The sequence below is a fragment of the Notechis scutatus genome, chromosome 1 (genome assembly GCF_049901735.1).
Source record: "Notechis scutatus isolate UNSWTSFEM ecotype Mainland chromosome 1, rNotScu1.2, whole genome shotgun sequence".
NCBI lineage: Eukaryota > Metazoa > Chordata > Lepidosauria > Squamata > Elapidae > Notechis > Notechis scutatus.
In genome coordinates, this window is record NC_142009.1 from 168,310,920 (window position 1) to 168,327,974 (window position 17,055).

The 17,055-nt window shown below is 37.8% G+C and overlaps 1 protein-coding gene across 1 annotated transcript in view; it reads left to right on the forward strand.

The window, feature by feature from the left end:
- The first annotated feature begins 314 nt into the window (after positions 1-314).
- The window catches only part of KLF7 (KLF transcription factor 7), a 69,781-nt gene continuing 53,040 nt past the window's right edge, over positions 315-17,055 (forward strand). The window contains exon 1 of the mRNA XM_026673189.2: positions 315-1,077. Within this exon, the coding sequence (XP_026528974.1) occupies positions 859-1,077 (219 nt within the window). The 5' untranslated portion in view covers positions 315-858. The remainder of the gene's footprint in view (positions 1,078-17,055) is intronic.

A 17,055-nucleotide genomic window follows, 5' to 3' on the forward strand; every position in this document is an offset into this window, starting at 1 on the left:
CTGGCTGGACTGCAGACATCCCCTGGAAATTTGCATGTACCAGACCTCGGCTACCGCACCATCCAACCCTCTCCCAAGCCTCGGCGCACAGCACCGAGCCCTGCCCGCTTATATAGTTCTCTAAAAATAGCTCCCCTTACACTACCTTATAAGGCGGCAGTCGGATGAAACCCTCCTCCAATCCCTCCGGCTCTTCCGGGCTCTGGCCCGTCCCCTCTTCCTCCAGGAAGGCCGCGATTGGGCCTCAGTGACTTCATGAGCGGCCCTTTCTTCCCTCCCCCTGTTTACCTTACATGGTCACGCGCTGCCTTAATGGACGGTTTCCTCCGAAGAGCCTACGACTGCGCGGAGAAGGGACGGGGAGGGGGGGTAGAGTGGGAGCGCGCCCGGGGAGCGCGCACAAGGGAAAAAATGCAAACCCCCCCAATAAAGAGCAAATATTGCATTCAGCAGCGAGCAGCAATGCAGAAATAGATGGCAGTCTCGTGTCAGTGAGTTTGCATTCCCGCCCCCCCCCCCCTTCTGTGGTCCAAGCGCTGGAGTCAGCAACAGAGCCCTTGAAGGCAATTGCTTTTTTACTACAAGTGGAGAAGTTCCCCCCTCTTGGTTGCCTGGCTGACGGCTCGCCTTGTACATGTTTGGGTGCATTTCTCCTTTCTTATTGGGTTGTTGATGGGGCTTTTTCTGTTTTCTTTTTCCTTCCTTTCTCCACTCTTGTTCCTGCCTTGATTTTTCACCTTATCTTTGAAAGTGTGACTACAAACATTCTCTTGTCTCTCTCTCTCAAACAAAAGCAAAACGAGAGAAAAAGGACGTCTGGATTGATTACGCCTAAGAGTCTTTCTCCCCTCCTTTTTAATGAACAGAACTAAAACCCCGTCACGAAATTTCAAACACAAATCTAAAAGGAAAAGGTTGTGGTTTATTTTTTTGCTCAGCAACAGCAACAGCAGCAGCAGCAGCAGCAGCAGCAACATGGATGTGTTGGCTAGTTATAGTATATTCCAGGAACTGCAGCTTGTCCACGACACCGGGTACTTCTCAGCTTTGCCATCCTTGGAGGAGAACTGGCAGCAGGTGAACCATTTACCTTACTCCTGTAAATCTCTTAAATGCTGGCATTGATGAATCAAATCCTCTCTTTTTGCTTTTATTTCTCATTTTCTCTCATCTTGGTTTCCCCCTTCTTTTAAAATAAAGCTACACTGTTACAGTTTCATTAACAAAGTGATGTAGTTGAAAGCTGCTTGCATTAAATCCGAGATCAAAATAATAATAATAATAAATCAGGGAACATCCTGAGGTGTGGCAGAAGTTATTTGAAGGTCTTTTAGCACTATGTTTTGAGTTCATTTTAAAAAGGAATAAACTATTTCCCTCCCCCCTTTTTCTTTGTGAATAAGAAGCAATCACTTTTAACTGGTGTTGACAACTGATAGAAATAGAATAATGTATTTTCCCTCTTTTACAAAATAATTGGTGCATAAGTATAAGTCAGTTTTTACTTAAAGTAGTCTCCAGGAACATGCTGTATTAACAATAATCTGAGTTTCTACTTATTTTTATTTATTTATTTTTAAAACTTGCAAGAGTGATACTGGTTTAGAACAATGCCACTCAAGCTTATTTCTGCACATCCAACAGAGAGAGCTTAGACATTAGAAGAATTGAGAAATATTACCAAAAACGGAAATTGGGTAATAAGGTTAAAACTCTGCTGGTAGACAATGCTGTAAGGAGAGATGGGAATCTAGAGAGGAATCTGAGACTTTTATCAAATCTTTGATTAGTCCAACTATTGAGATGAAGAAAAGGAATGTTTAACAGTCTATCAGCTGGCAAAATGAAATGTAGCTGGAGAGGACAGCCCTTCCAAGAGATTCCTTGTCAGGGGCAAATGACACAAATGACAGTAGTAGTGTGAGTTTTATGGCTGGGCTTGATTAATGATTTCTTGGTATTCGGAAAACTCCTCTCTTCAGAGAGAGTGAGTGAGGGGCAGATGAACCCTGGCCTGTGAAGTTAACAAGACAAGAGACTTACACCATGTGGTAGTCATGTAACTTCCATGCTCATGACTGATACAGCAAGTCATTATCTTGTTCACCCTATATATTTCATTCTCTTGTGGCCCAAACATTATTAGTTCATTTCTGGAAGGGGGCATTGAGGTGCCTTGGATCCTACTGTTCTGGGATGGCTAAACACTCACTAAAATTTAATGTATAATATTTAGCCCAGGTTTCTCTTTGAATGTGTGTGTGTGTTTTAAGAAAAATACGTGGTGGAAGCACTTCAAGTCCTCTTGGTTGTGAAAAGCAGAAGCCTGTGTTTGGCTTGCTTATTACACACATTGGTTAAAGAGTCACATCTGGTTTTCTTTGTGGTTCTCCTTTAGGCAGCTGATCCAGTTGGAGTGTCAAATAATTCTTGCCTTAACAATTCTTCCAACAGTGGTTTTGCTGTTGCATCAGTTGCACATTAATAATAATCTAGACCCTTCTAGGCAAGATAATCTGTTGGCACATCCAGCAAGCCTAACTGATCTTGTCTGCTATATTTTGGGAGATTATTCTACTATAGAAAAAGGAAACTGTCTGTTTTTTTTCCAGTATAAAAGCATTCTGCTTGGAAAGTGGGAAGGAATTTTTAAAAATATCAATTTAGCTTTTGAAGGCTTTTTTTTGGGGGGGGGGGTTAAATCTTGGTTGCCATGTGAACAAGTCATATTCAAGAAACTTGACATTTATATAGTCAATGTGTAGAATGCTCTGTTCACATGTCCCTATATTTAAAAAAAATCCCTGTAAGATAGCCAGTTTTATCTTCCTATTGTGTGTGTTGGGGGAGGAGCTGATCATGCCGTTAAAGCCTCATGGTGAGGTGGCTGAAACTTAAATCGTTTTAATGAATATTTTTCTTGTATCTTTGTAGGCCACCTTGGGTTGTTAAGGCTATTGATTTAGGGTGGCTTAAAAATCTTAAAAGCAAATGAATAAAAATTATCCCCAATATGCCAAATGTATACATGTCTCCTCAGAAGAAATTCCAATTGCATCTCATCCCATAGAATCCTGTTCCAAGTATAAGGGTAGAAACCTCAGTCAAACTCTGCTTAAATGGGACAAGGAAGAGGGTGAATTGAAAGTGTCCTGAAACAATGAACTTGAATTCACTTACACTAAATTGATTTTTCAGAGGATATATTTTGCTTTTTCACTCTACTCCATTTATTTCTGGAAATACCCTTATAATTATAAAGACAATTAAGTTTCAGATATTATAATTTCATTGAGGAAGCACTATTGTAGAATTAATATTTGCTTCTAAAAATGGGTTTGCTAAGTTTGGGAAACAGCAGAATAGCCCCAGGAATCTTAGACCCCACTCATTTTTTTTTAAAAAATGTTTTTTTTAAAATGCCATCTAGCAAAACATTTGGAGACATTGCAAATGAAAGAAAAGCAAGAAGGCTCAACTTGCTTCCCCTTCCCCTTCATCCGATCACAGCAACATTTGAGAAATCTCCAGAGGCTGAGTGAGAAGCACTGGCAATGGATTCCAGATACATTTTGTTCAAAGCACAATACTTTCCCATTTCCACATCCCCCATTCTGTCTGCTTCTCCTCTGAATTCCTAAACAAGGTAAAGATACAGCTCTGTTGAACAGACCACTTACATTGATGACTTCAGCAATTTGGAGCTTCTCAGTCTCAGAAATGCTGAAGATAGAATAGTATAGTATTTTTTATCACAAGGACGATCTACCAGGAAATCCATATTTATACAGATGTTATACAGTAACTGATATTACTCACATGTCGAGATGCTCTGAGACTTCCAAGAAATAGCATTATGAAAGCACTAATGGCACACTCTTCAATCAAGTTGGGCATTTTAGTTATGGGATAAAGTTGCTTAAACATCTCCCACTGAATTCAGTGGGATTTCACGGTCCTTCATTTCCACTGGTAATATTATATGGAAATAGGTCTCATTGCTTTCAATGGAAGACTTTTTGATGTCCCTGTATGTATTTTGATGTGAGTGACAGCTGCAGAAAACTAATATAGTAATATGGTGTTGCTTTCATAGCCTTCCTTCCTGCCTTTATCTTAGTCTACGGTTTGTGACTGATGAATTCAGAACAGGAAAAGTTGCATGTAGTTGGCAAGTATCATAAATAGAAAACCTACTGTACTGACTGCAGCAGTAACTCATGTCAGTTGCTAAATAAACACTTGCTGCCATTCATCCTCCTCGTTGTCCTCCTCCTTCCCTGGTGCTGTAGGAAGAGGAAGTTGTTAAGTCCTTCTGAGAATTAGCTGCATGGAAAGTTATAAAGAAGTTCCTACACAGCTCAGAGTTTTTGGGGACCATGTTGCTCTTATGTCAAAGAAATATGGCAAGTACCATTGTAACATGTCTGAATCCTTTGTTTTTGGTGTTAATAGGTATATGGCTAGAAATGCTTATTAGAAACATTAAAGGCTCCTAGAAATGGAGCTACACCGCTAGAAATCCTTAGTAGTGAAGTATCCTTAGCATTAAAGTGAGCAAAGTAAGTCTTGATATATGTGCCATTTTAGCTGCTTTGGTGATAGCCAAAGTGTCTGATGTTCCTCACTTCCCATGCTTGAAAACTCATGTACCTACACCAATAAAATACAGGTAGTCCTCACCTTACAACCATTCATTTAGTGACTGTTTGAAATTACAACGGCACTGAAAAACTGACTTAGGGCATTTTTCACACTTGTGACCATTGCAGCATCTCCATTCAGAAGACTGGCATGTATTTATGATGGTTGTAGTGTCCCCAGGGTCATGGGATCAGCTTTTGTGACCCTCTCACAAGCTAAGTCAATGAGAAAGCCAGATTCACTTAACAACTCTGTTACTAACTTAACAACTGCAGTGATTCACTTAACAACTGTGACAAGAAATGTCATAAAAAGGGGCAAAACTCAACAACTGTCTTGCTTAGCAGTGGACAGTTTGGGATCAATTGTGGTCACATGTTGCGGACTACCATATAGACAAATCTTTCCATAGACAAAAACAAATTTGATAGCCCAAGGAAAATAATTCTGCCTCCACATATCACCTCTCAGCTCTTCATACAGGAGCCCTTCATACAGCTTTTCCCAGTTTTATAGTATTGTGCAGAATTTCAGTGTGGTTTTACAACAGGGACATAAGTGAGGCAGGGAGGGGGGTTATCACTGGCTGGAATATTCAACCCAGATGTTATTTGGATGGAGAGACTATTAGGATTTAAAATGAAGCTGTATGGAAAAAACAGGATTCAGGCTTAGATTATATCTAAGCAAAGGTATACTAAAATTCAGGCTTAGAATATACTTAAGGAAAAGCTGGAAATGACTAGAAATGATGACTGGAATCTGAAGTTATTGCTTGCAATGGCTTAAGAGGTGGAAGAAATAATTCATATCTTGTGTATTTACATATCTTTACCATCTGGACTCAGGAGAGATCTTATGAATCCTATGAGGTAATTTGGCTTAGAATGCTATTTATTGAACTTACAGTATGTATGTTTAGAGTTCAGTATATATAGTTATGCTGTCTGTCTGCTATTTCTGTAATAAACAAGCATAGCTTTCGCACATATTTACCAGTCAAAATGTTGCCCCCTTCTCATGGACACTGGGTATTCTTGGAGATGACTTGACTACCATGGTGTCCTTTGGTAAAAGTTTGTTAAGTGCTGTTATAAGAAAGCTTCACAGGATGCAGCAAAAATTCAACCTAGTCATCCCAGGTAGAGGCAGTTCCTTGTCACCTCTGATCTTTTTAAACTGGTGATCCCAGGCATTGGTTCTGACCTTCAGGCCTTTTGCTTGCAAAGCATGTGTTCTGATAGCAAACAACATTCATAGTTGACTTCTCCCTCTTACCTGGCTGTGTAAAAACAAAATAAATTAAATGAAGCAAGACAATACTTTCAAATTTGTTAACTATACATTTGCTTACTGCAGATAGTTCCTTAATAGTTGCTGAATTTAGCACAGGATTTAGGTAACCCTTAAAATATAATTAAGGGCTTTAACATTTTTGAATAAATTGTCCTCGGTTAATGAGTGAGATGCAGCTTTTCATGGTTTGAGATCTCATTGGGTATTACAGTTGTCTATAGTGTTTCTTGTAGCCACCTAATTGTTTATATTGTATGTTTATCTAGTTTGCCCTGCATGGATATGATAAAGAAGATGCAAAGCTAGTTATGCATCTCTCTAATATGTACACATGGCTAAACCCCAAAAAATTGAATATACTTTCTACCTTATCTTGAGAAGCAGCTATATCTAAAAATTCCTGATGTATGTGTGAAAAACTTGTTGGATTTGGATCTGGCAAATCATCCAGCACACACTGATTTTTTTTTTTAACTTCAGTTTATGGCGACCATGTTGAAATGAAGATTCTGGTTAGCATTGAAGTATGAGTATAACTACAGTTGCCTTTTAAAAAGAATTATGGGAGTTCCATGTTCATTTCTGAAAAAAAGAATGTGTTTTCACTCATATTTAGATTCCGCCCCCCCATTGGTAGACATTCTTAATGCTTCCATTTACTGAAACCATCTTGACAGCAGTAATATGTGTCCTTCTACTGTGATGTCTCTCTGTGATCCCCAAATATTTTTTTTTTTATTTTTATCTTTTTTTACATTGAGTTTTTATTGTTTGTAAGCCAGTTAAAGTCACTGGGAGTGAGTAGGTGGCTATATAAACAAATAAACAAACAAGCAAATAAATAAATGGGCGTGGAAACTCTTTCGGCTTGACCAGTATTTGTGAATTCAAGTTAAATCCAACAGCTTGGCTGTTGTATTACCTTGAATTAGGATTGGATTGACTATCGGTGGTGGCGATGAAAATAAGACCACATGGGGAGTCTGTATATGGAAAAGAAAGATCTAACCAATGAAAAGTTCTATGCACAAAGTCTTTCTGTTAGAATGATGATGTAGAGAAAAGAGGGACATCTGTTGTATACTTCAGTTGCCAATCTTTTGTGATCACATTCTTTGTGATAAGTGCATGCATGGAATCTCCCTGTGCAGGCTGGCCCTGGGAAAAGCAGTACCTACTTTCAACCATGTTCCTCACATTTCTGTGATAGTACAGCCTGCTCAGTAAATCTCATATGTGAACTTCGTTTTCACAAAATTTGGTCTTGTTCTCACATGTAGCTCAGAATGGAGAAGAAGATCTACCTAGAGCCTTGTTCCAGTTGTCTAAAAATCTATATTTAGTTAGGTGCTGTTGATTTGGGCCCAACCCCAGCCTATATATGGACAAATGTCTGCTATCTAGTGCTAACTGACTTTGGAGCAATTATTAGCGAACACTGGTATAGACAACATGCATACATATTGTGCAGCGGATTGATGTTCCTCTCTTCCACTGAAGAAAATGCCCAGATGTCTTTAGGAAATCCTAGGTGATTTTTCTCTGACTCAACATGATGCAAAATATGATGGCAAGAATAAACCTGGCCACCTGATCAGATCATCCAAGATACTGTTTGGTCAGAGTTTCCTTCCCTGGAATATACTCCACTTACTTGCCTTCAAGAGGCTGGTAGAAAGTAGAAGCAAGTTTTGTTATGGAGTCGCTCATGGAATTGCCCAATAAGAACAAGGATTAAGGTCTTGTTTAATTCTGGTTTACCTAGTCTGGCCTGTTTTCCTTAGTAAAGACTATGATATGTTTTACTTTAAACTGCAACTGACCTTTTCCTGTCTTCTCTCTACTGGGGTCTTCTCTCTACTGGGTTTATAATATGTATTCTGATCAGATTTTGGACTTAATTTTTTGCCAAGTATATGCAATGATCCTCTCCCCTGAGGCAGATATCTGGCCTTGTGTATTTTTTCAGTAGATAAAATGAAAGCTCTGAAAACAAAGGTCTGTCTGCTTCTAGAAGGGCAACTCTTGAGCCTGGATTCTTCTTTATTTAACTTGGGCTTAAAATCCCGTGGGTGGTGGTGGTGTATCTAAAGAAGTCACATTTCCTTGAAGGGGAGTTCTACTGATGACTACTTGGACACATTTGGAATTCTCAGTCTAAACTAAAGTCTTGAGATTCTCTGGAAATCTATTCAAATAATAACCAAGGCCTCCCGTTTAGGTTTTTTTAAGGTCAGTTCAAATTACCTTGCTATAATTTCCTCTGAAAAATATAGTAAAGGCTTTGCAGGGTTGGAGATGCAGATATCTGCTCAGTTTGTCACATTAGGATAAATGTGTTCTGCCAGGCTTTCTGATATGGAGTGTGGACTTTGGAGACATTCTTTCTGCCTCAGAGATGTTACTAAAAGGATGATGGTGCCCATGCAGTATTCTGAAATCTTGGTGCTGCAGAAGTATTACTGTGATACAACTAATCCAGCAGAACAGTGTTAACCTTTGCCCAAACTTACTTTGGCAAAGTAAGGGGCTGTTTTCCTGGTCTTGTCAGAGATGTTCTACTGCAACTGGAAAGGAATAAATCACACTGTAGGACATCACTTTCTCTTTCTAGAATAATGGGATACTTGGCTCCTTCATAAATGAAACTCATCTCTTAGAATGTTGCTATTTCATCTTAGTTCCAGTCACAGCAAACACATTTCTAAGCACTCATTGTACATCATGCCTTGGTAGCACATAGCTTCCAGGAAGAATCAACTTCCAGGAACTGCCATTTGTGTAATACAGTGAGAAAGAATCACCAAGTAAGTAAAAAAAACCTTTTTTTCACAATAGCACAAATGATACAGAATAGAAATAACCCACTGCATCTTTAAATTGCAGATACTTTAATGTTGTATATTTTTCTGCACTGCAAATTTCTATGCTATGTACAGTACAAGTAGAATTGATTTGCTGAAATTTTGGCTAGTGCTGGGAAATCCAAAGGGGTGTCTCTCCACACGAGCTTCCTCAAACTAAGGGGGAAGTAAGGATCTCTCTGTTTTGTGTGTGTTCGGCCAGAAATATCTTTCATATGATATTAAATGATTTATGCACGCACACACTTTTTTCCCTTTCCCCTGTACTATTTATATGCATTTTTGAGCCAGAGTCTGGAGGCAATTGGAATTTATAGAAACTGTTTTAATGAGCAGAGTGAGGGTTTGGTGGATTCAGTTAAAAGTTTTATCTTTGCCTTGAACCATGAACTATTCCTTCACTTCCCCAAAAGACAGCTGTTTTTTACTTGAAAAATGAAATCTGCTGATGCTCAGAGCAAACCTCTTCAGAAGTGGAGGTTATACCAGAGTTATTAACCAGCAAAATATGTATTATTTTCTCAAATACGCATATTTGAGAAATTAGTTATACATTATTTCTATATTTCATTTTTACCTTTGCTGATTAAAAAATATATATATTTTATGTAGCCTATTAAATATAACAATATCCTTCATCATGCATTTTAGTGCAATGGCTTTACAAAGCAGCATACAAACAAAGACCAGATATAAAATATATAACAACAATATTGAGAAACCTATTAAAAATATATCAGTATGTTTCCATTTGCCTGGAAACATGTAAACCAGTTACCATTTTAGTTAGAAAATGTTGGAGAGGGAGGTATTTGACCTCAGGTGAATGTCTAAATAGAAGGAAGGCAAAGGGCAAGTTAAGTGGAAAGAAGATCCTCTATTTTGGGGCTGCTACCAATAAGGCTCTGCCTTTTGTTGGCTTCAATCTCAGTCTTCTCAACTTACAATCATTCATTGAGTGACCATTCAAACTTACAATGACACTGAAAAAAGTGACTTACAACAAATCTTACAAACATTGCAGCATCCCCAACGTCATACGATCAAAACTCAAGTGCTTGGCAACAGGAACGTTTGCAACTGGTTGCAGCCTCCTGAGATCACGTGATCCCCATTTGCAACCTGGCCAAATCTGCTTCCAATAAGTAAAGTCAATGGGGGAAGCTGGATTCATTTCATAACTGCATGATTCGCTTAACAACTGCAGTGATTTGCTTAATAAACATGTCAAAAAAGATTGTAAAAATGGATATGACTTACTTAACAGCTGCCTCGCTTAACTACAGAAATTTTAGTCTCAATTGTGATTGTGAGTCAAGGATTATCTGTATATAGGCAAGTCCTATTGGGAATTAAAAGAAATATTACCCAGGCCTGGAATTAAACTGATAACCATACAATGGTTGTATATATGTTTAAATATTGTTAAGAAAAGCAGAAAAGAAAAAGAAAAAAGGACAGATTTTGAAGCAGGATAAGGTAAAAATTAATGTAACATCACATTAGTGGTGGAAAGTACCCTGTATTAATTTAAACCTTCAGAAAATTATTAAAATCAAGTTAATAATTAACAAGAATAGCAAATACAATATAAATCATAAGTGAGAATGAAGAATACATTAAAATGGTCTAATTTAAGACCTTATCTGATAAATCAAACAAAAGCTTCGTTATGAAAGCAAATTAAGAAAAACCAAACATTTGTATGTGGTACAAGAATGTATGCAGTATTATAACCCATAAATAGTTCCCAAGTTGAATTAAATTATTTATCAAACTTGTTTTTCAAACATGAGGATATTTTTGAGACTGATGCATACTCCTAAAGCCTAATTTGCTATTCTTCCATAGAAGGAATTATACTTGATTTCCAGTTTCAAAAAAACAAAACCTATGGCTTTCCCCTCTAGCATTCAGTCCTCAGTTATTCTGACATTATGAAAATGTGATTCTTTACCTGGGGCTCCAAAAGAACTGTTGAAAATTTGACAAGTTTAAGGATTATGGCATTCGCATTTGCTCTCCAGATCATCACTTAAATATAGAACATCTCTTTGTTCCTATTATTGTAAAACAAGGTTATATTCCTTTCCAACCTTTCTCTGCTTGCATTCCTGAAATTGAGGGACAGCTCCTGCCCAGCATTTGTAATCACTGCTAAAAGCTTTTACCTGAAACAGGAGGAAATTTCAGATGTAGACATGCCATCTTCCTGACTCACTCCCTTTGTGTCTCACCCTAATGATTGCATGGTTAATAACAACAATTTCCTTATGGATTAAGACCAAATAACAATGTAATTATATATTTCAACAAAAAAAAAATCCATTAACTAAAAGTATTTCATTAGGTAAAACGAAATAAATACAAAACAAATTAAATGAAAAACTAGATAAACTAGGAAAGTAGCTTCTGACTAAGGTTATCCATGGCATGGGGAAAATAAGCATTTCAGATGTTCGCTGTATAATCATTGAAAATTCTAAACTGTTAGCCTCCTAACGGCAATTGTACTTGGCTACCTTGGATAGTTGGATGTTTCAGAAAACCATCAGCCAGAATTGAGTTTACTTCTCATTGAACCAGCCAGAACAATTTGACACTGGGGGGCAATTAAGTCTGTGTGCCAAGCTGTATAAAAGAACAACAGTGCAATAAAATATGGGCAACAGACCCCATATTCCCTTGTTGGCAAGAAAATAGTCAAACTTGGATTGAAGATTCCAGCTCCCTCCTGGTAGCACAAGAGTCAGGGAGTTAAATTTTGCCAAAGCTGTTTGGTGTGATACCCTCAGAATGTGTGTTAGGTAATTTGTTGGAATAAAAGGCTTCCATCCAGGCAGAGGGGGATAATAGTACCATGGTCACTATGAAGATGGATCATCAAAAGCAAGATGTTTCAAATTCTGATGGGCTCCCCCAAGCTCTAGTGAAATCAGATATTGAAGCAAGAGACCATGTTGTCTTATGTTCAATGCCTTTTTTTCAAGCTGCATAAAAACCATTTGGGAGATTTACAGCAGCCAAAGATTCCTCTGTGAAAATCGGTTAAGTATAGGCTTTAGGATGGTCAACCCCATATAAAGCCTCTATAGAAGCTAGGCCTGATTCCAAATGTAGCTAACAGTTGAGTACATTTTGGGGCATAAGGAGACTTGTTAATATTTTTGATTAAACTGCTTCAGAGATCTTTATAGAGGTGAACCCAGGAGCCATATGGCAGAAAGCTAATGATTGCCTGAAAAATGCAGGAGTGCATTAACAGCCCTATGGTGCAGACTTTGTTCTCTCAAAAACCATGGAGGATTGAAAGGATATTCATAAATACAAAACCTTGGTTTGTTCAGTGCTGGTGTTTGTTTTCCAACCGTGAATCCAGCTGGCAAATCTTTTACTGAAGACCATTACTGCATCACTTGCTTTGTGTGAATGCAAGTGCGTACAGAAATGAATCCAACTTAGAAGCCAAATGTAGCATAAAGGGGAGGCTATAAAGTTGTTGATGCCACTTGGCCAGCAATAAAATGTAAGATAAATTGTGATGCCATACACAGGCAGCTCCGATCAAAAAGCTGGTAGAGCAGAGAATGTTGGACAGGAGCAGTGGTGTCACGGTAGCAAGCAGGACCTTGTGTCTAACCCCTTATCCCCTTCAGCGCTGATTGCAGCGCAGGCTGTTGTGACAGGCCTGTGTCATAGAAACAGCCCCTTTCCTGAGCTGGCTTCCTTTGTATTTCTGCTACTGGAAATCATTGTGAGAGATAAAATTTTCTGCTTTCTTGTCTCCTCTTTATCATCAAATAAAGGAAATCCTGCAGCTGTGATTTCTTTTTGTTTGTTTGTTTGTTTTTGAACTGCCTATCAAATCCCAATAGAATATTCCTTGACTGTATGATGCTTCAGTACTTATTATCCCACTGAGCATAGACATTAAATCTCTTGACTGAAGGTAGTAGAAGCAATGGTCTTACACATGTAATGGGTTCTAGGTTGGGGAGGGCTGATCTTGATCTATTGAGTAGCCCCATTTATTTAGTGAAGGTGTGTGTTAAAAATGTTACTTCTCATATGAGAAGAATGAGAGCTCAGATGCTTTGCTTTCTCCGAGGTGTTTCCACTTTTCATTCCAGAACCATGGTGATGAAATAAGTTTTTATGAACAACTGGAGGAAGGCAGTCTCATCCAAGGGCTGTTTATCTGCCTTTAAAACTGGGTTCAAGGTTTAACCTTTGCTTGGATGAAGCTCCATGAAAGAGAGATCAGTTGTGAAATAGATAACGCCTTAAGCTGAGACCATGCTGGAAATGGATAATGGAAGACTGTCTTTTCAGATGCTAGAAAATGAGAACACTGCATTCTAATATCTTTTCTTTCAGTGTTCAGGTGCATGAAGAGCCATCTTTTAATTGCTATTCATAGGTTTATGAGAAGATGCTAGTGAGAATTGTTGAATTATGTGTGATACAGAGAAAGTGGCATAACACCTCTTCTTCATAAGCTTGAAGAATCAGAGAATGGCTGATTTAGCCTGGTCATTAACACAAATGAAATGTACCCCCTCCCTCACCCCTCCACTCTCTACTGGGTGTCTTTTCTGTGGATATGCTTTAGAGAGCAAAACCTCCCTGGCGCAGCCCTTTGACCCAATTTGAGTAATTTTGTTCCCCCTCACCCAGATTGCATTACTTCCCGATTACTTGCTATATTTCTATTGATATGTATTAAGGATGCGATACGCTTTTTGGATTAAAATGTCTTATTTAAACAGCCCCTTTATTTGGTTGGAACACATGAGATTTTTGTAAGATTCTTCAGTTATCCTGAAAGCTCTGCTCGGATTCAGTCTTACTTACAAAATAGGAATGGAAACAAAAGCTTTGCAAAGTAGGAATATATATATATATATAAAGCAATTCAGTATTGCCACCTTCCTGGTGTATTTAGCTGTTTTCTTTGTTTTATATAACACAGACTTTAAGTGGATTTTAAAACACACACACATACACACACACACACCTAGAGAACGGTGTCCTCCATATAGGACTATGTTCACCAGGGTTTGTAGTCTTTCTATAATATATAAAGTAAAGATATGTTGAATGTTGAATGCCTTTATATAAATATAAATAAAAATTTTATTTTCTATATTTTTTACAAAAAGACTGCAAGGCCTAAAAGATTGCATTTTAAGTATCAGTCATTCACAGTTGGTTAGTTCTAATGCATGTACTTTATGAGTACAGTTTTGTTTATGATTCTAAATCTCACTCGTGTAATCGTCAAGAAAGATTTAGTATAGTGAATACAATGGTAAATATAGTCATGTAGGGCCACTTTATTGTGAATTGTTGTCTCAGCAGGGTTTCCCTGGCTTTATAATCACAATGAAAGTATGATGCTTGCTATTGAGCAGCACAATGGTTAGGGACAATTCACTCTCTATACCGTATATATGTGGTGCAATCCGTAAGCTTTAGAATCAATGGCAGATTAGTCACCAGTTTCAGTAATATGGAAATGGGGACCCCTGAAATACCTGGCAGCTTTAATGGCAAGGCCATTTCTCCTGCCTTGCCTTATTGGCTTTCTGATAGTATTTGAAATCTATTTTTCCATAGTTGGCTCAGCATTGTGCATGTTTCCCATGTGCGCTTGTTCATCAAGAGTTCTTATGTCAACATTGTTTGTGCTTTAGCTGTGATTGTATGGTGGATATTCCTTTGTGGTATTCAAGCAGAACTTATCTTGAAATATTTTAATCGAAAAATTACTTCGAAATAATATTTTGAAACCTGTGTGTTTGTTGTCATGCAATGTTATAATTACTCTGGAAAAGAAAAAGCTGCCAGGCTAAGGGTGAGAAGGGAAGAAAGATAGCAAAGAAACATTAGCATTAAAAAACATCCTTCAAATAATGCTTTATCTTTGACGTATAGCTGGTAGAAAACTGGTGCTGTCTAATGGAAACCTGGAGGAGTGCCACCTAGGACAAATTTTGCATATTACGGAGCAGATTGATATGGTAGTGAAAATCTTTTGTAAATTCCTTTTGAAAAAAAAGCTGCATTTAAAAATTAAATAACTGCAAATGCTGGATGCATACAGTACCCTTAAATTATAATTTGCTTCCTGACAATTATCAAATCTGGTCAAAACTATTCAAAAGAAATGTTTTTTTCTAGGGATGGGAAAAGGTGGCTGGAGCTATTTGATAATCTTTCTAAAATATACCTGTAACTGGTGCTGAAAAACATGAAAATGTGAAATTTTCTAAGATGGAGCTGCTATGAGACTGATATTTTATGAGAGCTGATAGTCGAGCTTCAAAACATTTTTGCTTACTTTCAGATATAGCTAGCTATCATATCCTAAAAAGAAAGAGTAGAGTATGAGAGGAACAATGTGCCTTGATGAAATACTGCACGCTACCTGCCTGATGGCTTGCAATTTTCACCCTACATAGGTGTTAGTGACTATTTAAAGATCTATGGATCTGTTCCAGATCATGTTAACTCAAACCTAAGTCCACGAGTAAAATGGGACTTGTAAGGATATTAGCTACTATCTGAAGCTTTTATATTGTGCTCTTCAAGTGGAAAGGCTCTCAGAGAAGATCTATATAAAACATATTTTCTAATTTTACATTTTAAAAAGATGTGAAAAAATCATAAAAAAAGGATCGGCATGGAAAAGGAAAAGAATCAAACTTAGTCATCAATCCTTAAATTTCTAAGTATGTTTAGGAATAGGTTATTAGCCTCCAAGATGCCCTGGTAATACTTTCAATCTGAGATCAAAATGGTTACTAATTCACAATAAGCATATATCTCTGAATATAGGGAGTACAAATGCCCCACTTACTGGAGGCAGCATTGTGACTTCTGCATTTGATTATCTGCAATGCTGGTTGTTACATCTCAAGACTTCTCTGCCAAATTTACAGACCTAGAAAACCTAGAACTACGCCGCCTCCAGTCCGATCTAAATATAGTATATAAAATCATACATTGCAATGTCCTACCTGCAAATGAATACTTCAGCTTCAACCATAACAACACAAGAGCACACAATAGATACAAACTCAAGGTTAACCGCACCAAACTTGACTGCAGAAAATACGACTTCAGCAACAGAGTGGTCATTGTTTGGAATACTCTACCTGACTCTCTGGTTTCTTCCCCAAACCCCCAAAACTTTAACCTTAGACTGTCTATTATTGACCTCACCCCCTTCCTAAGAGGCCTGTAGGGGGGCGTGCATAAGGGCACCAATCGTGCCTACCGTCCCTGTACTATTGTTTTTTATTTTTCTTATAAGTATCTACCTCATGTATTCAAAACTATATTGATTCTTATACCTGTATCTTGTAAGCATTTGACAAATCAAATAAATACTAAATACTAAATACAATCATGATATCAGGATTATTTTTTTTTGAGGCCATACTATACCAGGCAAAATTGTTGTTCACAAGCAAAACGTGAATTCTTATAGATAATTTGGGAGTGAAAGAAATATTGGGAATCCTAGTGACATAGTATAACTGATTTTTAGGTCAGTAGCTACAATGTGCTTGTTTTCTAGCTTGAGAATGACACGCGTTCTGAAGAAAGCCTGGCTTCTTATGCGTTCTTTGTCTGCAGCTCAGGTCATACTTTGGCATGTTTGGGACTCTGCATCTCAGGCATATAAGGGCCTGCATACAAGACTCAGACAGCACAGAGCAATTCATATTGGGACTTTGGGTCAGGGTGAGTGGAGTCCCCAATTGGTGAGTTTTCAGTTCTGTTTCCCATTCTATTGCTTTGAATGCTTTAATGTGCTATGTTATTTTATACTAATTATTTATTTATTTTTCCTCTTTTGTATGTTGCCCACATAGTTTGAATTAGATGGCTGTATAAATCTGTGCATGCAGGCATAAATAGTACAAACTGGCATTTTGAACACCTGTGAGCAGTGATTCTGTGGTTGCTGTATTGCATGTGACCTTTTAATAGCTATTGTGCTGCTTAGATAAAGGGAAAATACTTTTGTGAGTCCTTTGCAATTGATGCAATGAACCCTTCTAAAGAAGGTGCATTTACAGACATTTAATACCAAGTGCTTCGAAAGCCATTAGTAAATTATCTAGATTGATTCTGCCTTTAATACATTTGAGGATGCTCTTGATATTTATTTTCTTTGCATTAGGACATTCCTGTGAGAAAGCTGACAGCCCTAAAGATGTGTCTTTAAGGCACCTTACTG